The 27,061-nt window shown below is 34.2% G+C and overlaps 1 protein-coding gene across 1 annotated transcript in view; it reads left to right on the top strand.

Annotated features, from left to right (window-relative positions):
• LOC149804757 (1-phosphatidylinositol 4,5-bisphosphate phosphodiesterase beta-4-like) overlaps positions 1-27,061 on the top strand; it is a 342,757-nt gene that overhangs the window by 135,026 nt on the left and 180,670 nt on the right. The window contains exons 7-8 of the mRNA XM_089944026.1: positions 22,117-22,170; positions 24,334-24,415. Coding sequence (XP_089800152.1) covers positions 22,117-22,170; positions 24,334-24,415 — 136 coding nt within the window. The remainder of the gene's footprint in view (positions 1-22,116; positions 22,171-24,333; positions 24,416-27,061) is intronic.

Raw genomic sequence — 27,061 nt, 5'->3', positions numbered from 1 at the left:
AGCCATCCTGAAAATACTGTTATGGCATCATTTCCAGAATGGATGGTCTTATTGACTATTATAGCTACACACAACTCGTATATGTTTCTGAATGAAAATTGTGCTTATCTTTCTTCCAAGAGGGCACAGTTGTGGCCATCTAAAAATCTTATAATGCTCTATATTAATGATTTACCATATTGTGCCAACATGTTTGCAGATGACACAACATTATATAACATTGGATCAACAAACCATGATACTAGCACTAAATTAAATAAAGAATTGGTAAAAACAAATAACTGTTATGAGTTCAGCAGCATGAAGATAATGCAGTCAAAATCAAAATCATGGATAGTTGAGCAAGAGTTAAAGCGGAGAAAAATGATTTCAAAGTAATTATTAAAGGAATGGATATAAAAGTCTGAATATTAAAAACTACTTGGCATCAAAATAGACAACAACTTGTACATGAAAATGCCAGTTGACAAGGCAATTAAAAACGTGAACTCACTGTTTTAACTCTTCAACAAAATAAAATCTAGTCTCCATCAAAAACAGAGAAAGATATGCTACAATTCATAAATCATGCCACACTTAAAATACTGTTGTTCAGTCTGGGGTAATAGTGGTACAGATAATCAAGAAAGATTACTGAAATTTCAAAAATGATTAGCTGCAGTTATTGTTGAAGCTGATTTAGATACACCATTAACATATTTTTTTTGTAAAACTCTAAAGTGGCGTCAGTTTCAGCAGAGAACTCCATTTCAAAAGGGTTTACTAGTCTATAAATCCTTACATGGATTGGCTCCTGATGATCTTAAATGTAACTTTAAATTTGTTAAAAATGTTCATGTGTATATTTACCAAAACCAAATTCAGAGTTTTATAAGATGAGTTTTGCTTTTTCTGAAGCCAAACTATGTAATTCCATACCACCTTATTTAACGTTAGCTGACTCATGCCAAGCTTTAAATGCTTCTTAGTCAACATGTACAGAAATAATCATTTGTATGATTTTGTTTCATTCATTACTGCTACTCATTTAAAACAATTTTATATCATGTACTTGCCTGTGATGTTTTACACGTGTTTGCTGTTTGTGTGAATCCTGTATGTACTCATCCTTAAAGCCTTGTGCATGCTGTAGTAGCTGATCAGTTTTCTAGTTTTGATAGAATTTGTTGTCTCAAGACACATCATGTTAAAAAAAAAATTGTATAATATAATGCATGTAAAAATGTAATTGTATAAGTCCTTATGGAAGACTGGTGAGTTGACCAAATGAGTTTCTTCTTTAAATAAAGTCTTTATTATTTTCTTTTAATATTATTATTATTATTATTAATATTCCACTTGTACAAGTGCAGGTATTGACATGGAGTTTTCACTAAAGCTTGGCATGCAATATTTAAATGATTCTGAATGAAAATGGTGTGTATCTTACCATGAGCATATCAACACATTCGTGAAGGAGCTTTGAAAACCACACTTAATTGACATTTGGGTTGAATCAAAGGACAATGCTTGCATTTTTATACTTTATAGTTTGTGAACAGAAAATTTTGAAAAGACCTTTTATTTCTGTTGCATTTCAATGTGATAGTCAGCATGTGGATATTTATTTTATTGTCAAAGGTCTTGCTTCGGTAGTTTAGCTGTACTGGCATGTGAGCATGAAAACAGAAGCATGAATGGATTTTTATGAGCACAGTTTGTGGATATATTTGAGAAATACCAGGAGTGATGTGACTTAAGTAACTTTTTTTTATATATACCTCAAACAGTTTTAATTATACATTTAACCAATCTTGTTACATGGTTATATCCTAATATTGTATTAGACTTTTCATGATGTCAGTTTCCAGGTCAAAGGCAACGACAAAGAGTTCTTTTTTTTTTTTTTTACTGCACTTAACAGATATTTTGTGAAAACTATTCACATATATACCAAGCTTGTAAGTAAATCTGGCCTGCCAGAATTTCTCCCTCCTTCCATTCCTACCTGTTACAATTGTTTCTAGATTGGAGTTATAATTTTACCTTTCTCCATACCAGAAACCTTCTTGATCATGCAAAACCTTGGCATTGCTTTGAAGAGCAATGAGTAATAGTAAGTATTTAGTTTCTCCAGTGTATGTGCATTATCAAAGAGCTTACAAGTTTGCAGGCAGCTCAGCCAGGAGGGTATTATTTCCTTAATTAGATCAATGTTCATGAGATGGACTGTTGCTGCTCTGACATCCAGTATGTTTGCTACAGGAGCCATCTTAAAAATCATGTTATTGCAGCTCTGGGTTTATGGTCATATTGACATGTGCTTTTCAAGACACAAAAAAATCATTTTCATCTGGTTCTAAGTGAAAATGTTATCAATCTGACATCAAGTAATGTTGTTATGCCATTATTTTGACAATCTTTTTATGGCTATTCCTAAATGGAAAGTCATATTGACAAGTGGTTTTCCACAAAAAAAAATCCATTTTATTTTTTTCATCTGGTTTTAGGTGAAAATGGTATAAATCTGGCATAATGCTGTTTCGTCATTATCTTGAAAATCTTGTTATGGCTACTCCTAAATGGAAAGGCATATTGAGATAGGGTCTTCACTTCAAGACTTCTTATGGTGTCTAGTTAGTGTTAACTTAAAGACTTCTTATGGTGTCTAGTTAGTGTTAAATGAAAAGGGTGCTAATCTGACATCAAATATGGTCACCATATGTGTTATTTTAGATGAGGTGTGAATTCTTCCCCCCAAAATTTTCCATTCTTGACCCCAGTTTTAATACTATTTATAAAGATCTGGATTCTGTAAAGATGTACATGTGTGTGAGACAAACAGTTAATTAATTAATATGGTGATTTTGAAGTGAAAACAAGAATTGTTCCCATCTACAGAATAGACTAAGAAATACCTACATTGCAGACCAACCAAAATTATCCATTTGATTTACACTAAGTTAAATATCTAGCTGCATGCAGAATAAGTGCCATTCTTTCAAGATCCATATCTTGAGTATGATTTGATTTTGTAAGGCAGCAATTACAAGAGAGAGAGAGAGAGAGTGAGTTGTAGCTTTGACCATTGAAGAAAACATCCTGCATTTATCTTTTGCCCAATGCCCCCCCACCCCCGGCCAAATCTTAACTGCTGAGGGACCCCAAAACACACTTTTTCATCAGAAAAAAAATGTTGCGAAATATGCCAACTACCTTTCTTTAGTACATGTCCATTCACAATGGTGTTGGTGGTGCCATCAATGGCCAAAGTTGCTAAGATGCTAAAAACATTTAGATGGCAATTAATGTAAGGTATTTAGTTTGCCATCTTGTAATTTATAATTGTTGTGTCTGCTAGTGTGACTGACATATTTGGAAGGTCAAGGGCACACCTAGGGCAATGAAGATTTAGTTTATTTTGAGCTTGAATTATTGATAAAAAGGACAAAATTTAAGCAAATGTATTTTGATAAATCAATAGTTTAGAAAGAAAAGTAATTCAGAAGAAATGGAAATATTTTGGATTAAATGCTGATGGAAAATGAGTGTACACTAAAATTAAATGAGAGCAAGAGCCAGAATGGAAAATTACTTAGTGGAATCAAATATTCAGACATGCTAATATTTTCATGAGTTTCTTGAGTCTTTTTTAAACATTTATTAGGATGAGGTATGTGTCCAAAGAAAAAGATCACAGTGCAGACAAAAATGTTATGGTGGCAGAGCTGTCAGAGCAAGCAAATAATATGATACCTTTTTTTTTCTTTTACACTTCTAGTGCATTAAGTCCTATAATATAGGTTTCCTCAGAAATGTTGTGCATCTCCTAGATTTGGAGGACAATGTCCACTGCCCTTGATATCCTGACTACTTTTTGTATTGAACCTCAACAAAAAAAAATAAACCTTGAAAAGAACCAAAGCCTACACCTCAACATTTAAAATTTAATTTAACTTCTAACCCTTTTTTAAGCAGTTATGTATTTTCATCTTGAATGTCTAGTCTGGTTGAATGTTCTTTTAAAGCTTACGTGTTCTCATTGGTACCAGTACATGTTTAGCCACAGCTGGCATGAAAAGTTGAGTTTATATATGAAGAGCATTGTCAGCATAATTAAATATTAGTCAAATATTGGAAGATTAGATAGATCCTCTTGGAATTTCATCTCATCAGAATGCCATAATGATTGATTTATAATGGTATCATGAGAATGTTATTGCTCAGCTTTTAAAGAAAACAAGAAAAGAGGAATGTGGTTGCTTCCACTTGCATTGATGTGATCTAGAGTGATCAGTTTCTTATGTTGGTTTGTCTTCTAATTGGGTAATGCCAAATTATATGAAGGGAAGCCAGTTTTATTTTATCTATTAAAGTCACCTATAATATAGATTTATTTTATTCCTCAGTCAGTGCATCCATCTGCGACTCAAAATCTATTGTTATTAGGGGTCACATACCACACCAGCTTGGAATGGCTTTTCATTTGGCTTGTTGACCTGGATCATTACTGCTTCAGTTTCATCTAATGCAAGATCAGTTATTCTTTAACACATTAACCCCTGGTGATGAGTTTACTTGGCAGGAGGTAGTAGCCTACTGCACAGCTCTGTAGCCTCAAGGTCATGTATGATGTACTTAAGTGGGTGGTATTATAGAAAGGTAAACAGATGTAGCTCTACAATGATACCAGATAATCTGGAAATTCTATTTGCCCTACAAAATACAGAAGGAAAAACCTCATTTTTTGGACCTGATTTTTTTCTACCCAAAATTTGCCCATAGTTGGAATCCGATTTTGTGTCCAGAATTTAGACTTTTTGGACTCAGATTGGACTCGGATCTAAGGCAGACCGGTATGTACTGCAAAAAGTTGAACCTTTGCAAAAAGTAGGATAAGATGGGCATTTGGAATAAACAGTGGTCTCTATATGAAAATAATGGGTCCTACCTTTTACCCTTCTGCTCATGCACAAGTCAAATAACCAATGAAAGACTATGTTTCTAACACAGCTAGGCAACATGTTATTGGAAGATCACCTGGAAGTTGGTGTTTTAAGATTTTATTCAGAAATAGCTTTCAAAATGTGTTTCCTACTTGAATTTCAGGCAAGAAGAAGAAAAACTTTCAGGGGTTAATGTGTTAATGATTAAAAGCAGTACATTGATCAATTTAGTTATAACCTGTGTAAGGTTTTTGACACATCACTTCCTTCAGTTTCTGAGGGTAAATTTGGTGGTGATGGTACTAAGTTTTGAAGGCCATGCTCATAGACATTGAAATCTTCCTCACTTTCCGCACCGGTGTTAGAAAGTACACTTTCCTCATTATGCTGAACTGTTTCCGTCCATACATGTTTTCGTACCGGTCCATCAGATCCCAGCAAATCAGCCATAGGTTTTTTGCTACGACTGTTAACTTGTGATTTCAGAGTTGTTACCGTAGCTGACAAATTTTTCAGAAATTCAAGCTCACGGTCCCACATCACTTGATTGTGTGTCGCTTTTCATTCAATAAGACTGTCATCTGGGTGCTGCCATTGTTGTGCAGATGTCACGTTTTCTGTCACCAACTCTTGAGATTTCAGTCGTGTGGCAACTAGTTGTTGGTAATGGCATAGACCCCTTATCTACAGATGCAGGATTTCTCCTTGATTTCGATGCTGCTACAGGGCTATCATTTTGTATAGTTGTTCCCCCTTGGGAATCATTGATCTTTTTGAGGTTCTTTGGTCCCCATTGGTATGGTTGCCATTGATAGGGCTGGGACCTGGCCCCCATCTTGAATAAAAAAGACTTGGGTCCTGCTTGAGCACCTTTATAATTTGAGTATCTTCCAGTGTTTGAAGCTGAAAACTATCCAGATACATGTACTTTGTTCCCTATCTGCTGCGCATGTGCAATATTTACCAGACTACCTTGATATTATATGTATAGTCTTTTTATTTGTGGACTGAGATGAGTGTGCAAGGAAAAGTGTGTACAGTATTCCAAGGATGGTGTTTGTCTTAGTGAGAAAGGAACAACATTGACCAGTATATACAAATTCTTGAATGGACTGATGTGCAGTCACAGTGTGATGATTACTGATACTATTGTGGTGAAGTAGACATGTAACAAAAGTGTGTATGCATGGAAAACATAAAATGCTGCAGATGTAAGAGGTATGGTCCAAAGTTGAAGCCATGTTTACAAGATTAGAAACATTGCAAGGAAGCTGTAGCTGAAAACTGACAAAGTCTACAATGTTTCTCTCCTCAGTGTGACGTTTATTAAACAGACAATATCTACATTGTTTTTCTTCTCAATATCAGTATGTGACATTTAATAAACAGACAAAATCTGCAACATTCTCTCCTCAGCATCAATATGTGACACCTGTCAAACTTAAGTACCTGCAACATTCTTTGCTCAATGTCACTATGTAACACTTGTCAAAGTAATATTTGTTCATGTGAATTGATTGAAAGAAATCACTGCTATTCAAAGCCATACATGCTGTTTAACAGGACTATACAAATTTGTACAAGCTTGGTTACTTATGCATTTTATTCAGTTACTATATAATTTTTTTGCGTTCCCTTGTTTACTTTTGTAATTATAATGAAGACTGAAGTAAGGTGAATTGGAGTCTTAATTAAATATATGCCACTTCCTGAATTAGATGAAATCGAAATGGTGCTGCATCAAGACTGCAACTTACAAGTTTTTGGATTGCGTAAAACTTACATTAATGCAAGCATAACTGATACATTTACATGTAGATGTGTTTGTATTTGAATTAAAGGATAAAACAGGCACGATTGGAAGGGTGGCTTCTGGTATATGTAAGGAATGATTTAAATTAGAAGCAACACAGATTTAGAATGCACTGATCAGGAAACTACGGATTTAATTCCCATTTCCTCACGCTAGGTCAGTTCAATCTTTCACCTATCCAACAAGTGCCCATTCTTCATCGAATCATGTCATTTATCAATCTACAATTCGCTGATGCCTAAATAAGACACAAACAGACAATCTTATCTAGCTTGTGAAAACACCAACATTGCAAACACAGTACCTCATCTGTTATTGGTCATGTATAATTCATATCGAATTAAGAATACTGTCATTGACCATAAGTGACCACTATCTGGTTTATCTTACTCCCAAGATTGGTTCACATACCCCAATGAAAGTAAAGCATTAAAAATGAATTATGTTTAAAAAATGTAGTGAGAATAATTTTCTGCAAGATTTAGCTAAGGCTACATCATTGAGGAAATTTAGGAGTGTCAGGATGCAGCTGAAGGTTTTGATATGTTGTACTCCAAATTCTTGGATATATGAGAAAATCCAAATTATTAGAAATCTATAAGATGCTTATCACAAACAAAGGTGAAGGTAACTACTGACTGGTACAACAAAAGGTGTTCCCTATCAGGAAATAAAGATATTTAACATCAGTTGTAAACCTAAACAATGAACTCTTTTGCAGATATGTGAATAAATTGTTAATTACATCTGCAAGAAAATCCAGTCCTTCCAGTTCAAATGAAAAGTGCCAATAAAATCTTCTCTCATAGCAAAAACATAGCTAAACATTTCAAAAATTATTATGCAGTTGTGCTAATGATATGAAAATAAATGACCCGGCTCCTTTCTATACAAAATAAGAATTTTGGGTTCCAAATTTTAGAAGAATCATGATAATAAAGTAGAAAATCTGACATTACCAATGAATGTGTATGGCACTCATTCAAAACCTTGATACCAGAAAATGCACAAAGTAGATAGCACAGGCTCTGAAAAGTCAATAGTCAACATTTTAAATTAGAACCTAAAATGTAATCAACTTCCTTATACCGTTAAAAGAGCAACAACAACACCATTGCACAAAAGCAAATGAAAAAGATTTTCCAGAAAATTACAGATCTATATTGCTCTTACCTACCATCTCCAGAATATTTGAGAAACATTTACCAAAACAAGTATTTTCTTTTTTACAAATATGACCACCTGTATCTACACTAATCAGGCATTTTGATAAAATCACTCATGTCATACTGTTTGCTGATACAGATAATTAATAAATGGCTAGAAAACACATGATCACTCTTTTTAGATCCAGAAGGGCATTTTATTTTCTTTACCATATTTATTGAAATCATTTATTTCAGTTTCAGTAAGAAATTTGTTTTTTTTTTTCCGGATATATTCTTGCCTTAGTGACAAAAACCAACAAGTACAGCTAAACAGTAGCCTGTAAGGGTGCAGATTTCTTTTGATCTATAAAGAGCACATTAATTTGGGAAAGAGAACAATTAATTAGATTTATGGGGACAGGTGCGTGTTAAATTGCTATACTGCAATGATTTTTAATGTCAGTGTCGTGAGAGGAAGTAATTCTTAATTAAGCCTTTGTTTGTTTAACAGTCAGACAGACTGGAAGGAAAAGGTTAACTTCGGTCTTTGTATTGAAAATGTCAGTGTTGAGATTGTCCAGAGTCAGTTATTTGGAAATAGAGAAGTCAGGCTGACAACAATTTCATCTCCTAGTTATAAAAGGCAGTAGATATATTTAATCCTGATTGGTTATGCTAAATAAGGGGTGTGTTTCCCACATGAAATTTCATGGTTTTAATATGCCCCATTCCAAAATTTAGTCAGTCTATGTTTTCCTGCAAGAAGAAAAATTATAGGAGTCTCCGAGATTGAATTTAGAAGAAATTTTCTAATAAAACATTTATCAGAGGGACCAGATGTCTGGAAAGTCAACGGACAAAATTCTGGTGGTAGAAGCAAGCAAAGCTTGAAATCACAAGGGGAAATAGCTCCAATGACATATCCATGTACCTACTTATTCAAGTATCTGTGTATCTACGTACTTAAGTATCAACCCACCCACACAAAGTTTCAGGACTGAGAGAGGTGAGAGAATAGAGAGTTTGGAGAAGCAAAAGGACCAAGAAGAATAGCTACAGTGAAGTTGGAGTGAACCGGAAATAAGCAGGTTATGAAGTTGTACAAGGCAATGACTTAGATTGTTCACTCGATTCTATGATGAACCAATTCTATCATTTGAAACAGATCAGCTATTTATATAAGTATATTTGTGTTTGAAATTTGGTGAATGATTTATTTCAAAAGAGAAGTGTATCTTCCTAACGTAACGTATTATCACAGTTGTTTATAAAATTGATTAAATTGTTGTATTTCTTGTACGGGGTCTCATGTCATTCTGTTCTATATATCTGCTCAGATCTCTATTTATTTCATCTATAAGCTTCACACTTTATATTAATATTTACTTTATCTGGGCAACAACACCGAGGTCAGTCACCCTCTAGATAACGATAACCAAATAAAGCAGAGACCTTGTAAGAAGGTACAGTCAGCAAATCAACACCTCCAGCCCCCACATAGTCGATCAAGTTTTAGTTGAATAAAATATGGTTTTACCTTAAATGCTCAATCCTTATTTCTCATGTACATTAATGACTGCCATTGTGTACAGTGAACACTGAAACTGATACGTATGCAGAGGATTCAACATTCCATACATTGGGTCAAGACAGCAACACAATCCATCAACGGTTCCATATAGAGCTTGTTCATATCAGTAAATAGTGTCAAGACAGCAACACAATCCATTAACAGTTTCATCATTAACTTATTCATATCAGTAAATGGTGTCAAGACAGCAACACAATCCATTAACAGTTTCATCATGAACTTGTTCATATCAGTAAATAGTGTCAAGACAGCAACACAGTCTATTTACAGTTTCATCATGAACTTGTTCATATCAGTAAATAGTGTCAAGACAGCAACACAATCCATTAACAGTTTCATCATGAACTTATTCATATCAGTAAATAGTGTCAAGACAGCAACACAATCCATTAATAGTTTCATTATGAACTTGTTCATATCAGTAAATAGTGTCAAGACAGCAACACAATCCATTAACAGTTTCATCATTAACTTTTTCATATCAGTAAATGGTGTCAAGACAGCAACACAGTCCATTAACAGTTTCATCATGAACTTATTCATTTCAGTAAATGGTGTCAAGACAGCAACACAATCCATTAACAGTTTCACCATGAACTTATTCATATCAGTAAATGGTGTCAACACGGCAACACAATCCATTAACAGTTAAATCATGAACTTATTCATATCAGTAAATAGTGTCAAGACATTGGAATGTATATAAATAGCAGAAAAAGACAAATGCAGTGCTACTAGGAACATTACATAGAACATCTTTTCAAAACCTGATTTGAATGTCTGCAGATGATCAATATGCAGTATCTAATGTACAATGCCATAATCATCTTTGAGTAAATGTTGATGATTATGTGGAATCATCATATAGATCATGTCGGTAATCTTATATCTTCCAAAAGACTGAAAAAATATCAATCAATGCATGCAAGGAAACTATTCTATTCAACTTGCTTATTATCTATTACTGACTGGAGCTCAAGCACGCGAAAAAATATTAATCATATAATCCAGCTTCAGAACGGTGCACCGATTATTTTACAAGATGTCAATTCAATAACACCATCAGTGGACATGTTTCAGCCTTGAAACTGGCTTCCTTTGACAGAAGAATTTCTAATCATAGAGGTATTTTGGTTTATAAGGATCTTCATAATTTGTTTCCTTTATAATATGCTTGTCGAAAACCAGCAATACTGCATCTTTGTGTTCCTTAAAATTTGCATCAAACTTGTGTTTAAAGCTACCAAGATCAAGAATTAATGCATTGAAAAAGACTTCATTATATGCAGGATCATCTTAATGGAAATAAGGCTGACAGCCTTGCCATCATCAAATCAGGCTATTTCAGCTACATAAATGTATGTCTTTCATTCCAACAGTTTCCCCTTTCATCTTATGCATATACATTAATCAGCTGCACACATGTTACATTGATGTACATATATAAAAATTGCAGTGAACTGTGTGACATTACTTTGTAATTAATATGTTGCATATTTTAGTGTGGGGCTCATGCACACAAACTAATATTAATTATATACTCCAACTTCAAAAGCATACAAGAAGAATTATATTAGATATCAAATGCCATGACACCATCAGTAGTCATGTTTCATTCTTGAAACTGGTTTCATGTTGACAAAAGACTTCCATGCTATAGTTGTATTTCGGTTTATAAAGCCCTTCATAACTTTGCACCTTTTCACACTAGTAGATCTACCTCATTATACTCTTCAAGATAGCATTACCAAAATAAAAACTATACCTTCCATATTCCCAGATAGTTTGGGCATTTTTTTTGAGACTCAAAAATTGTTTTAAAGTCCCAAGGGGTGGGGCAGTGTGGGTGTGATTTAAAAAGGAGTGTTGTCCAATTGAGAGCTATCTTTTCATAGAGCCTCTAGAAAAGGATTGGATATTAAATTCTGAATAAAAGAAAATATCTTGTATCTCTTCTTCAAAGCATTCATGCACATACAAAGAAAGAAATAGTTGGCACACTTAGCATTGTCAATATATTAAAGCCATACACATACAAATATGTGCATATACTCAAATAATCACAACTATGCTGACATTTAAAAAAAACCCATAAAATTTCTGTCTATAAAATCCATGCTTAATTTTAATTAGATGCAATCTTTGCTCTCAGTAGTTCAATAAGGAGTTTGAAAGGTAATGCATGCATCATTAGTGTTCATCTTTTGCACTCTTGAAGCAATTACTGAGTTTTTCTTAATAATAACATTAGTATTGTCAGAACTGGATGCAGTTTGAGCATGAGATATGTTTGCCTCTATAGCAAATTAAGGTACATACATGAAGGAAGTGTTGGGGGGGGGGACATAATATTGGGGTTTTACAACAGTTAATACAGCACTAATAAATTCCTCTGGACCGCTGGAGTGTCGACACAAAATCAGCTGTGCAAACATGATGGTCTGATTATTATTGTCTTACAATCAATCTATTTCATGGCTAGACTACCACAAAGAATGACTGTCATTGGTCTATTTCACAACTAAAATCATCCTGAAAAGCATGTGTCAGTTAATAGTTAGTATTTTAACAAAATTAAGATAACAAAATTAAGATAACAAATAATAATAAATGAATTTTCAATTCATCATATTGAAAATGTTACATACAGGTGTTATTTGTGGTTAGAGCCTAAGATTTTTTTTTGTTGTTGTTATAGGGTTTAACGCCATTTTTCAGCACAAGATAGGCTATACATGGCGGCCAGTATTAATGGTGGAGGAAGAACCGGGAAAACCCCGGAAAGAACCACCGACCCACGAGAAGCTACCGGCAAGCTTTCTCACATATCCACATTTGCCGAGCCTTGGACTCGAACCCACGCAGACAGAGGTGAGATGGCAGTGATCTGTGATGGACAGTGCTTTAGACCACTCGGCCACTCAGGGCCCCTAGAGCTTAAGAAGGATCTGACATAACTTTCAAGATACCACAAAGTTTATAAGGCTACATTTTAATAAAGGTTCCTCTAAAAATTCTAAATGTCCAAAGTTTGTATGCCTGAGGTTCCATACTCTCCTCTCTCCAGGTATTACAGCAGTTGTCTTTCCTTTCCAATTGACCCCTATTGTGTTTAAAAAGTTGACCTTTTGCCATAGGTCCTTTTAGATTTTGTTCCCAAATTTTTGTTAACATTGATTTTAAATTTGTCGTAGTTGTCATTTTAAAAAAAAGATTATTTAATTTTATTTTAGTGAGTGTATTTCTATTTTTTTCAATGTCCTCTCTGTCACACACAAGGGGGTCCACCTAAGGTAATGTTTTTTTCTGTTTTGCTTCTTTTTATTTATAGTTATTTTTTTCTTAATTTCTCTCTCTCTCTCTCTCTCTCTCTCTCTCTCTCTCTCTCTCTCTCTCTCTATATATATATATATATATACACACACACACACACACACACACTTTTTTGTATATTTAGTATGTTCCTTCTGAGCTGATGAAAGTCAGTTTATAGTGCTCCACCATTTTCTTATCTCTCTGTTTTGAGACTCTAATCTTTTCTCTCTGTTCTTCTACTGGCATTTTCTCTTTCTCTGTATTGAACACTGATACTTCTGGATTTATTGACAATAATTATGACAGTACTCTCTCTCTCTCTCTGGTTTACATGTGTTTTATTGTACTTATTTCCATTTTTGCCTGCTGCATTAGTGTGACATCAGCATTGAGTGTGTCTGCTTAGTTGTTTTGTCATTCTTTTTTGTTCTTATCTGTATCACCCTGCTGTTTTGGTGATTTTTTTCTAGTTGGCTTGGTTGTGTTGGTGTTAGTTCCTCTGTATTGTACTCTGGGATTGTTGATGATTCTCTCTGTGCTCTCTCTGGTTGCTAGTTTTTGTGGTTTTATTGCGTAGTTTTCCATTTCCTCCTGCTACATTGGTGTGGTGTTGGCATTGTGTTTCTCTTTGCTTTGTTATTTTATATCTTCTTTGTTGTTATCTTTGTCAGTCTGCTAGTGTGGTAATTTCTTCCTTGTTTGCATCTCCAGCTCTGTTGTAGCAGTGGTTTCTGCTGATTATTTTGTGGAATATTGTCAGTTCTGCTTTACTTGTTTCCGTGTGCTGCGTGTGGTACTCCTATTTTGATGGACGTCATACGTTTCAGAATGACTTACATCAGGGGTCCCAAACTAAAATCACCACAAGGGCTGCATGAGGAGTAATACATTAGATAAAGTGTCAGTCTGATTAAAATCTCTAACGTCCTATGTGAAGACACCATGAGTGAATGGGATACACACAATCACATAGGACAGTGGAGGTCTAATTTTAGTCAGCTTGGCCTGAGGGCTGTGTTACGAGTCTATGCTCTTAAAATAAGTAACAGAAAAGAGTGAAGACAACAAGCTTTGTAAAATTTAACAAATAATTTATTTCTCTAGAATATAAAGTGGAAAATGAGAAAAACAAACTTATGGTTTTATGAATTAAATCCAAATTATAATCCAAGAATTAAAAAATACAAGTTCTATTAATGAAAGTTCTAAGTGAATCTCATTTCAAATCCTGATAAAATTCACGATGGAAGGTGATGATGTCTGTAATGGCCAGCGTTGAACTGATGTGTCAACAGTCTCTTGTTGAAACACAGAAAATATTATTCTAGTTTTGAATTCTGTATAAATTCAGTGATGTCTTTGCCCAAGAATTATATCAGAGCACTTTTGTATTTCAAGAGAAAATAATGACTTGAATTCATTTATTTGAAGAAAATAAAAGTTAGCCCAAACTGGTCACAACATAATACAACTTAACTTGTCAAATGTTTTAAGCCCAACTGACAATCCTTTATCATAACATCAGTTATAAGACTGACTAAAGCGTAAAACAGATTCCCAGATGGGGGTCAAGAGTTCATCCTTCTGGAAAAAATAGTAATTTGTTTACCAATTGACACATGCTTAATGATACATAGTCCAGGTATGACCTTGACTCATTCTTACTCTGAGAAAGTAAGATAATAAAAACCAAAACTGTCAATGATTTTGAAGGTCAGCAACTAGTTAGATTGTTTCAATTCTGGACACTATCAAATCCAGTAAACAGTGTTACAGTACAATAGCATGTAATGGAATAAAAAAATGTAAATCTAACAAACAAACAAACAATTAAATTAAATATACATAAGAGCAGCCTCACTGAAATCTTTTTATACAGCAAAAGTGGCTCATATTAAAGGTATCCAGTTAAAATGTTGGAAATGAGACATACACAATACAACAATCAAATTTTGATCAAAACTGGCTGGCTGTGAAGCAGAAATTTGCATTATTAATTATTTTACAAATTCCAGGTATTGTTGCAGGTGGCTGGAAACAACTCCAGTTGGCCATGTGTTTGAGACCCCTGATTTATAATAATATGTTGTTTTGCAGTATGTTTACAAAATTAAAAGCCCCCACCCACTAACCTGGAATGATGACATTTATTTTTGCTGGGCTTTGCTGATAGTTCATTGCTTTCTGAATCACCTTCAGAAATAGATCAGACTTGATCACCATTCTGACAACTTAAATAATCATGCTTTCCTTTTATATATGGAGTAAAATCGGACTTACAGAGACATTACTGCTGTTCACAAACTTGTCAATAAAATAATCTTTGATACAGACAGTTTAAGACGTCTCATTCAAGGTAATGATGTGTAATAACTTTTGTTCGTCTACATGCAGCTAGTGCCACTTTGATTTACATATAACTTAAACAAATTGGGTTGTTCCACTTTGTTAACTTGACCTATGCAAATTAGCACAATGGGCTCACCCACGACAATTTTCCAAGGACTTGACATATTGCCATTGCTATTGTCAACCATTTTTGAACTGTGTGAAATGGTGGTTGTTTTTACCCAATTAATTTGCCCTTTTATTTGTTGTATAACTTGCCCCAGGATAGTTTTACATGAACTCTAAGCAGATCTGCTTACCATTTATCATGCTACATGTTATGGACATATACTGAATTGGTATTTTCTTTTCTGAAGATTGCTGAGAATCATGTTGTTTAAAACACAACCATGTCAGTGGGATTAAATAGACTCAAAACTCACATATTTCGACTGCAAGAACAAACTTAAAGACCTAATAATGTTTCCTACCTGAAATATTCTCAGCATGGTTTTTTAAAAAAAATGTTTTTATAATTTCGTGTTGTTTGTTTTTGTAATAATGTTATTATGTTTCTTATCTTGTTGTCCAATGTTGTAAAATTAAAATTTACTGAGCTACAGATAGGATAAAATTTGCGATGCTGTCTTGAATGAACTACGATAGAACACACTGTTCCAGGCTCACAGACTATGAACATCACTGAATACAACAACAAAAAATGAAAATTCCAAACTCTCTCAAGAGCTACAGCAAAGACCACAACAGCTAGAAATTGTTATACATTCTTCAAACTTTGCCAATATCCCCAGACAGCACCAGCGGAATAAAAAATTGTAAACAAATGAAAATTCCAGCACTTTTCAATTAGAGTGGTTCACTCATCAGTTCACATGCTATTCCACTAGATTTCATTGTAGCTTATCATTCACTGCACCAGTAATAGAAACACTTGCGATATTTCCAGGAAAAACTATTAATTTCCAGGAATATCATGCATTACAAATCCATCAATGTCATTATATTCTATTCTTTTTAATTATTACTTTTATTACTTTTAATGATCACAATGAATTGATTGCTTCACAGGAAATGGGTATTTGATTAGCAGCTGAAGATTAGGGAAAATTGTTAAATAAACATATAACATTGAGATCATTCAGGTTTATTTAAGGCTTACTCCCAGACTGGAGAGGTAGCCCTGAGTGGCAGAGTAGTCTAAAGCGCTCTTCATTAAGGATCAGTGCCATCTCACCTCTGTCTGTGTGGGTTCGAGTCTTAGATTTGGCCAATGTGGGTATGTGAGAAAGCTTGTCAGTAGCTTCTCATGGGTTAGTGGTTCTTTCCGGGGGTTTTCCCAGGTTCTTTGTCCACCATTAATATTGGCCACCTTGTATAGCCTATCGTGTGCTGAAAAATGGCGTTTAACCCAACAACATTAACAACAACAACAGGCTGGAGAGATAGCTTTGATTAGGATATACAGGTAAAGTTTTGTATTAACTCTCTAATTACTTTTTAAACAAGTATGTTAATCAAATTAAAACTTTTTGGTGCTAAATGGCTTTACTTTCCAAGGCTTCAGATATAAAATACATCATTAATGAACTTTTACCTTAGCCGTAACAGTTACAACAGTGCGATTATTTTGTTAATACTTTGTGTATTGTATTACCAGATGCTATAAAATACCTTGAAAATGTTAAAAAAAACACTATGGCTAATACTTTGTTTATTATATTAATATCTCAGTGAAGAAGGTACTGTACTTAAGTTGTTGTTCATCAAAAACCCTGCAACATTTTTCCAAAAATATGGCAGTGACTTTTTGTCCTACATGTTACTCATAATAGCACAAATTCAAATTGTGACTTTTTGTCCTGTTCCTTTCTGTCCTACAACCATTGTCCAGTATGGTCACTACAATAGTTTTCTTGAAAATCTGTCAATTGTTACTCCCCCTGAACATAAAGTCATAATGACGTGGTTTTCACCAGACCTTTTTTTATGATGCATGGTTGGTTCAATATAGTCACCATAGTGGCCATCAGAAAATTTTGTTACCATTCCTCACTTTATCAATGAAAAGTGATAGTGCCATGTGGTTTGCATCGGAAAACTTCTTATGAAGTCTTGTTGGTCCCAAATGAAAATGATGCTATCTGATGTCCAATAGAACTTTATCAGGATTATTTTGAATTTGCTTCATAATACCATAAATTCCTCTCACATTTTCATTTATATTGTTGATAATTAAATTATTTTAGAAAAAACTTAGAGGTTTTGTTTCTTTCTGCAACTTAGTTTATGACCATAGAGTGATAACACCATATCGACTTTGTGCTTCCATCAAATGCCTTCTTAGGATGTCTAGATGGTAATAAATAGAGATGGTGCCAGTCTGATATCAAATATAGGCACAGTCTTGAAAATCTTGTTACCCTTTCTCCTTGTAAATGGAAAGTTGTATCAACATTTGGTTTCAGCAAAAAGACTTTTTATAATACCTGGTTGGTCATAAATGATAAGCTAATGTCCAATATGTCCACACAGCCAGTATGTCCACACAGCAGATGATTTGAAATATAGTTTTTGCTGAAAATTATTGGAGATAATTTCCACACTCAGCGGTTGAAAAGAAGAAAGGTTATTTTTTTAAATTTCTTCAAATTCTTTTCAGCCACTAGAGTTTTGGTTTCTTTGAGGGACTCTTATTATTGTCATTGCACAGGTGCTATTGGATATAAATGGGGGAAATCTCAATGGGGACTCTTACTAGTGTCATTGCACAGGTACTGTTGGATATAAATGGGGGAAATCTCAATGGGGACTCTTATTATTGTCATTGCACAGGTACTGTTGGATATAAATGGGGGAAATCTCAATGGGGACCCTTATTATTGTCATTGCACAGGTACTATTGGATATAAATGGGGGAAATCACAATGGTCTGAATTTTTATAGTGGACACAAAAGGGGAATTTTTGTGAGGATGAGGTGGGCATCCTGTCATTTTCATCCAGGATAGATCATTATTATGATGTAAGTGAGATTTGCCAATCTTATCACAAAAGGATAGTAATTTGGCCAAATATTAATGCTATGGTATATGGGAATTTAATTAGTTGTCAATGCCCTATTGCAACAGATACATCAAGTGGAAAAGGACCTGGATAAAATATTTGCAAACCCTCTCTCTCTTATTGTATTGGTACGTTTGGCTAAGTTTATTTGTAGTTTTAGGAATAAGTTGTCTGCTGTGCACCTTTGAGATGTTTTTGCTTACAGGATCAATATTTAGTCATATTTTTTGAATAAGAAAACCTGATATCCAGAGACTGCTTATTAAAATGTTATGTACTAAATTTTCTTAGCAGCGTTTTTAATAATACGTACATGTCAGCAAATTTTTTATATAAATTGGAGCACATGAATGTTTTTGAAGGACAGTTTTTGCTCTTCAGACTGGAACATTATGGTTCTAATTATTAATGTCTTGCGATTATAAATCTACTGTTTGTATAAAAATCACGCATTTATCACTGTCTTGTCAGACTAGGTACATAATACCTACAAAACTATATATATGATCATTGCCTATCAGGTATTATATCTTGCTTCTGTAACAGGGCAATTTATTTATGACAATTTTGTCTATTTTTCCATCAGTTTCATTCCATTTTGTCTGTTTTTCCATCTGTTTCATTCTATTTTGTCTATTTTTCCATCAGTTTCATTCCATTTTGTCTGTTTTTCCATCAGTTTCATTCCATTTTACTCAAGGATTATTTTCAGTGTTTGCCATTGAATACGGTGGTTTTTCATGGAAATGTCATTTTAATGTTTTGATATTATTGTGGGTTGATATCTCTCTGCCTCAGGTACAGTAATACAGATAATTGAAAAAATATTTTCCTTTGATAAGTGAATTTTTACTTCAGATTTCTTTAACTCATTTGTTTCTCAAACAGGGTGAAAATTTATGTCTGTGAAGAAGGAAAACTTGGTTCCTAGATTTACTACATTTTTCTGTGGCAACTACTAAATGCGTACACCTTACAAAAACATATTTGCCAGACATTTCCCTATGAATGAAGGAAAGCAAAAAATGTTCACATTCATTCAAGTTTAGTAATGTTTTGAAAAATGCAAGAAATTTTTTTAAAAATTCTTAGCTTGGAGCCTTTTGTAACAATACTTGATTACCTCCCTTCATCAGTCATGTTATAATGTACATTTAAATTCACTTAGTTTAAGATGTGCTCTACATCTTCTTTACATATCCACTACATAGCTAAGTAATAGGAACTAAAGTACTTTTCTTGGGATATACTTATAAGTTTCAAAGGGAAACTTGGGTTTTTTTGTGGGAAAAGCTATCAATTTTTGATCTTTAGCAGCCTCCCAGTGTTGCACTGTTAAGAATGATCATGATAGTACAATTTGAATTTAGGTAACAGGCAGTTAATTATTTTATGAGCTGCTGAACCAGTCTGTGTGTGTTGGTATATTAAATACCATTGTTAAAAGAATGAAGATCAGTTGATGACAATAATAACTGGAAAAAAATTAGAGCAATTTTTCAACTGAAAACCATTTTTTTAATTAATGTTACTGTATGGGTACCACTGGATGTAAACGTGAAGATCTCACTTGGCTGGATTTTTATAGTGGACACCTATAAGGGAATTTTGTCAAAAATAAGACATGCAGCACATCAATTTCATCATTTGCTATTGGATGGATTATTCATAAAATGCAAGCTTGATTTTACTGCAGAAGTATATTAATTAGATATTATTGTTTTGTTACTGAAAATAGGAATTAGTTGTCTGTGCCCTATAAAGTCTACCATGTACTGTAATCCCATTGAGACTATTCCTCCAAGATACTTGTCTGTAACATTGAAATCTAGGGCACAAATATTAACAACACCTTTTAAAGGTCATGAAAAACTATACAGTAATATGTCTTAGAATATATTTAAATCTGCTTATAATCATCCAGACATTCACCTATAACTGAATGTAAAGCGGGGAGAATTGTCCCTGGTGGGTGTCCCACCAAATTTGGGTTTTCGTTATCTATGGGTTGACTGCCCTCGATGTTATTGCCCGGTTCGAGTAAATATAAATATAAGTGGTGAAACTTATAGGTGAAATAGATAGAGATCTGAGCAGGTATATTAAACAAACCAACATGAGCCCCCGTACATGTAAACAAACAGTTTAATCAATCACATAAAAAATACTGTGAAAATTCATTACATCAGGAATATACTCTGCTTTTAGAAATTGAAACTTTCACCGAAATACAAAGAAAAACACAAATAGATTTAAATAAAATAGCTGATCTGTTTACTGATAGATTTAGTTCATCATAGGATTGAGTGAACAATCGAAGTCATTGTCTTGTACGATTGCATAGCCTGTTCGTCCTCAGTTGTTCTGCTGCCACTGTAGCTGTTCAGACGCTTGGATCTCAGGATGATACTTTCCACCATACGTCTCAGGATACTCTCAGAATACATTTCAGAAATTAATACGTCGCAGGTTTGCATCACAGGATTATATGTCTCACTGCACTTCTCTCTATACTTCTCAGTATACGTCTCAGAATAACATCACATCATATGTCCCAGAATAATACGTCTCAGGATAACATGTCTCAGGATAATACATCTCAGGAGCTATTTTCTGCCTTTTAAATAAACATAAATAGAGACAACCTAAATTTCCGTTATTTATGAAACAGTTAATTCTTCATTATTCTCCCTCGTTATCAGATTTTACTATCAGTGCTAGACAGATGCTAAGGCTATCAATCGACTCCACATGTTCTATAATGACCCTAGTTAGTCAAATGGCTAATTCATTACGCCTTGACCTTACACATTAACACATATGCGAGGCCTGGGGTTCTGAGCCAGCCTCAATTTATACAGCGAATAAATAGGATACATCACATCAGTTACTAAATCATTTCAGTCAATACACACTTATTCTTAATCATACGTGAAATCTTCTAAATTCGGCGAATTCACACGGATTCTGGTAATCATATTAACTAATGTAATGTATTAAATTCTTAGAACATAATTCTTATGCAAACAAGACGACAAATTCAAACAATTCGTCAAACTTATCTAAAGAAGATTAATATACGACTTCCTATGCATGAACTCAACACAGTTATACTTCATAAAGAAATTATTACATGAATGTAGAAAAAAGATTCATGCAAATACAAGTAAATAACTTCAGCAAAGCATTATATATGGCATCAACAAATTACATGGAATTGACACAATACCTTTGCTTTCAACGTTCCTCCCTCTAATTGGCAAATTAGTTCATCGGTTCCTTTGGACAATAGTCCCCTTTGGACAACAGTTCCTTTTACAAGGAATTTCTTGCAAATCCCCAGAGCCTACTCTGATTTCTGTCATAGAAAAGCTTAGACTGATTAAAATTTCTGATGTGGCAATTTTAAAACCTAGAAAATTTCGTGTGGTAAACACGCCCTTTATTTAACTTAACCAATCAAAATCAAATATCTCTGCCACCTTTTTCCAGAAGCGCCAAAGTCGGGGTCAGCCTGACCTTACAGTTTGAGTAACAGAGTTTCTGCGATTTCTCAGTCATGACAACTTTACCATGAAAATGAAGTTTACCGTGTCCCTAATAGACCGTCTGGCTGCTGTATAAACAAATGCTTAATTAGGAACAAAATTCTCCCTATAAAGGACATTACCATACACGGTAGTATGGTGATATGATACGCGCCTGTCTCCATAAATCTAATTAATGGTTCTCTGGTCTCAACTAATGTATTCTTGTTAGATCGCCAGAAAATTTGCCCCTTCACACTGAACTCAAAATATGTTAGCACAAACTTGGTTAGCCCCTGGGTGCCAGACAGAGGTTGTTTTATTGAGCCCTAAGCTGATCTTTGTGTGATACATGTTGTTGATTTATGATTTATTTCATTTTTCAGCTGGATGAAGTTATGTTTCATGGTCAATCCAAGTGGGAAAATTCCTGTACGGAGGTATTTATCAGCTTCCTTTTTTAGAATTGTTGTTGTATCATTGCTCAAAATTAGTGAAAGACAGTGCAAGGAAAATTTTGGCTGATACCACAGCATTCATTTTGAAATTTATCTGTTTATCATTGTTTAGATCTGAATATAAAATTATAAAGAAATGAGAAATTAGTTCTTGTAAAGTATATAAAATCTTTTCTTTTATTGTCTAAAATTAGTGTACACATATAGTCTGACAAAAGTAACCTGTTTTTTCTTGACACTATCATGAGAGTTATTGATTGTCACGTTGCATAAAGAAAGACAAAAAATGTGCATGCATTTTGCATGCTTGTTATTGATGGAATGTGACATTCTTGCTTGTTAGCACTCCAGGTACATATTTGTCACTGCTTCGGTGGCCTAGTGGGTAGAGCGTCATGCTCAGATGCAGGAGGTCTTGGGTTCGGTCCCTGGCTGAATCATACCAAAGACTTACAAAAATGATACTAACACCTGCTTCGCTTGGTGCTCAGCATTAAGAGGTTAGTGTTAGGACTGGTCTGCCTGGTGTCAGGATAATGTGACTGAGTGGGACATCATGCTATATGTCTGCGGCATGATGCCTCAGTGTTAGACATCACTATGAACTGCCGCACTGCAGACATCATAGCGATATGACTAAACAATTGTTAAAGCTACGTTAAAAATCCAAATCACACACACACACACACACACACACACACACACACACACACACACACACACACACACACACACACACACACACACACACACACACACACACACACACACACACACACACACACACACACACACACGCGCATTTCTGATCCGATCTTAATCTAGTAAGGATTTGATAATGAGCAGGATTCATTATAGGAATAAGGTGATCTTGTAAATCTGATTGGTTAACCATTTTACCAATCTGAAGGTCTTCTTTCTGATCGATTTTAATCAAACTTGGAATATACGGTTTTATCATTAAGGTTACATAAGCTGTTTGATAATGAATGAAATCTATGTATGCTGTTTATTGATCATGCAGCTGATGTATTAATGAGGTAATCTCACATCTAATTGGCTGACCTTGCACTTTGCATATTGAAGCAAGAGGAAAAATATGGTCCAGTCTATCGAAAATCACAGTTTGGTTGTGAGAAAAGTTACTCCCATTTGAAAACATTTGTAAACATTTAAGCAGTAATTCTACAACAGAAAAATCACGAATTTCAATACAAGTTATATACATATTAGAAAAATAATGCATTTTAGGGATTAAATTGTAAGTCAATAACTTAAAGCTGAAGGAAAACTACAAAAAATAATATGAGACAAAAAGAAAGAAAGAAAATGTCTGAAGTATATAACATACCTATATGTAATATTGGAAATAAATTTGATGTTCCAAAAAACCAGGCTGACGTTGTTTGTGGATTTCTGATGCATACATTTTACTCTGATTTCTCTTCACCACAAATTACCAGTAATTCTACATACAGAGCTGCTGTGGCTCCCATATTGCTATATTAAAATGCCTGAAATATTTATTAGTTCTCATCTGATCACACATATATATATATGCCTAATATTATGGCATTTCATATATTAAATGTTGCTCATCAGGCATTAATTTCAATTTATATGGGGTATTTTTGGCCTTGAATCAAAATGAGAAAAAAAACTGAAGAAAAAAAAAGAAAGATGTCCCAAGATGCTTTTCTCCTGAACCACTTCCAAACTGAATTACTATGATTCCGACACATCAGACTCAATCAAATATGTCTGTTAAGTAAAGTGGTACACTGCATTTGAAGGCATTGTACCTGCTAACTAAATTTTAGGAAAAGTATTTAATAAGGCAATGTTCTCTACTGAATTTTGTATGAAAGAAAATATTTTTTTAATATAAAATTGGAAGGAGAGAAGAACAAATGAATAAGACTAAAACAGAAGGAATAGCAAATTCAGAATGCAAAATTTCACATTTTCTGCTTGATTAATTCATTTACTATGTCGTCGTATTATTATATTAATTATGATAAAAATCACATCTTCAGCTTTTTAAAAAATAGATAAAATAGAGCGTAACAGTTTCTCTCTGCTAGGTTAATTTTTCAGAAGCCCTGATAATTACAAAGTAATAAGATGGTGATTTTGCCCTTTCAGCATCACACGGACATTTGCTTCCGGTCGGACAGAAAAGATGATTATGCAGTGTCTTAAGGACCTTGGTCTTCCGGGGGGAAAGGTGAGAAAACTTTAATGGTATCAATAGTTGCATTTATTCTTACAGATATTTGTAGCTGTATCTATTCAGAAGGGTAGTAACGCTTTTCTGTAATTCAGGCCTCAGATCCAGTATACAGTATAGTTCACAATGTGTATATAATTTTAGTGCCATTATTTTGGTTCTTATTTCATTGAACCTTTCGTACCCTAAGGGACCCCAGGAGATGTTGCATAGGTCATGTGACTGGTAAACAAGTGCAAGATGATAATCAGTTCATGGTTTTGGCTACTAACCGAGAATTTGTAATTTTCTATTAGTTCAGGGCATTCCCTCATATTTCAACACTCCTGTAAAAGATAATCAGACTTGATTAGCACTGCTTTCTTTATTTTTCACTGTGTTTTCAGTGATTCCTTTCATCAGCAAAATTTCAGTTCACTTGTCAGCACTGCTGCCATAATACCATTAAATAATGACATTGTGTGCTGTGTGCACAACTAATAACATGACTCCCATTGATAATGGATTTGTTTTGCAAGAAACTGTGGCTGAACCATGCAGGGTTACAGATGAACAAAGGGGTTTCTTTTTAGCAGGAAACACGAACTCTATCAAGTGTTGATATGGTTCACAACACTGAGATTGAGCATGCTGTTGGAGCTTATGTCATTGGGCTGCGGAGCAGTCAGTTCTATTAGAATGCCTGGTTTCACCCTCTTCATTGCAACCATATCTAGTGTCATTATAGTTCGTGACTCCAAAGTTGGGCATGTTATTGGAGTTTGTGTCATGGGGCTGCTGAGCAGTCACTTTGATTATAGGGTTAATTTCACCCTCCTCACTGCAAAATAATGTAGTGTCAGTATGGTTCTTGACCTTGAGGTTGGGCATATTATTAGAGCTCACGTCATTGGGCTGCAGAGCAGTAATTTCAGTTAGCTGGGTTAGTTTTGCCATTTTTGTTTTTAGTGACGTCATGAGCCATGTGACACCAGCATGGTCAATTTCAGATCAGATAAATAACCATTGTGCTTTAAATGAACAGTTGTGGCAGCAGTAATAAAAATGGCAACATGAGCTGGTAATAAAAATTTCCATCTTAAAATTGCAACCTCACTACGTTCTCTGCTTTTATGTGTAAAAAGCTGACATTATTACATCCAGATGTATTCATAGTTGAAGTTTAACTGTGCATTGGCCTATATGCATCACCAGTTTTGCACAACATATTTAGCAGAAATAAACACAGTAAAAAAAGCATACACATTCACCTATGCCTGGATTTTAAATATTCTTTCTATGCAAATAATGTCAAATCACTGAACCATAACTCTTTCAAGCATGTAATGTTACTCATTATACTAAATTTATTACAAAATTTATTACATCTTTTCTATTTTTATTTTCTGTAATATATTTGAAATACCAGGCTTGACATATATGAATTACTGAGATATTATCAAAAAGTTAGGCTGTCTGCTTTGGGTGGGATTCTCATCTAGAGACAATAAATATTAAGGCAAATATCAAAGTGAATTTTGTGATAATGGAGACCAGATAGTCAGTCGTATGTATTGAGAACCAACTCTGTGCCAGTTCCTTCTCTCTGTTTCCTCATTTTAACACTTGCATCTTTTTCAAGTACTATGTCATATTCCTCAAAATAATGGTTAGAATTCATTTTTATTTTATATTTTATTTTCAGGATGTGAACATTAACCGAAACTATCATTTCATAATTTAATTTTAAAATGACAATTTCCTAACTGGTAATTTCAGATCAATGTATATATGTACAAAAACAATAATGAATATTCTCAGTTGGTTATAATTTCAAATTGTGTATGACTAGAATATGGCATTTTAGGAAGAAATGTTAATGGAGGCTCTGTGTCTTACCTTGTATCCTGTTACCTTTCTAAAGACTGATCAGTCACATGATTTATGCATCATCTCTTGTGATCACTTAGGGTACTAAGTTCAATGAAATTATCATCAAATGTCAACTTGGTAAGTATCATTTAATGTTCCGGTTATGCAAATTCTTGGTATATTCACACAGAGCTCTTTATTGTCATTTGTTTTACGTTCCTAATTTTGGAAAGTTCATTTTGTTTTTAGCTTAACTGGCCATAGACCTGAATGGTTAATGCTGTCATCCTAAACTACCTGGAGGATTGCCATGAAACTTTAAAACCCGCATATTCATCCCATGGTCTAGTTGGTCCTAAATAAAAGTGGTACATTTTGGACATCCAGTGTGGCAGTCCCAGTGGCCATCTTGAAACTCTTGTTATCACTACTCCTCCTGAATGGATGGTCATGTCACCACGGGATTTGCACTGAAAGGCTTTGTATGTCTAGTTGATCCGGAAGGAAAATGGTACCAATCTAACCTCTGATATAGCCACCACAGTATCTGTCATGAAATCTTGTTATTTCTTCTCCTGAATGGAAAGTTATATTGACAAATGGGTTCTCACCAGAAAACGATTTTTGATATCTGTCTAGCTGGTTAAAAAGGAAAATGGTGCAGATCTGATTTCCAATATGGGGGCCACAATGGCCATGTTGAAAAAATCCTGTTATCACTGCTCCTAGATGACTGATCAAATAAATTGTTCTTTCACCTAAAGATTTTTTGTGATGTCTAGCTGGTCCTAA

Source organism: Sinohyriopsis cumingii, chromosome 2, assembly GCF_028554795.1.
Source record: "Sinohyriopsis cumingii isolate HCF-2022 chromosome 2, ASM2855479v2, whole genome shotgun sequence".
Taxonomy (NCBI): Eukaryota; Metazoa; Mollusca; class Bivalvia; order Unionida; family Unionidae; genus Sinohyriopsis; species Sinohyriopsis cumingii.
Note: the sequence above shows the minus strand (reverse complement) of the source record. Positions and strands in the feature narration are given on the sequence as shown.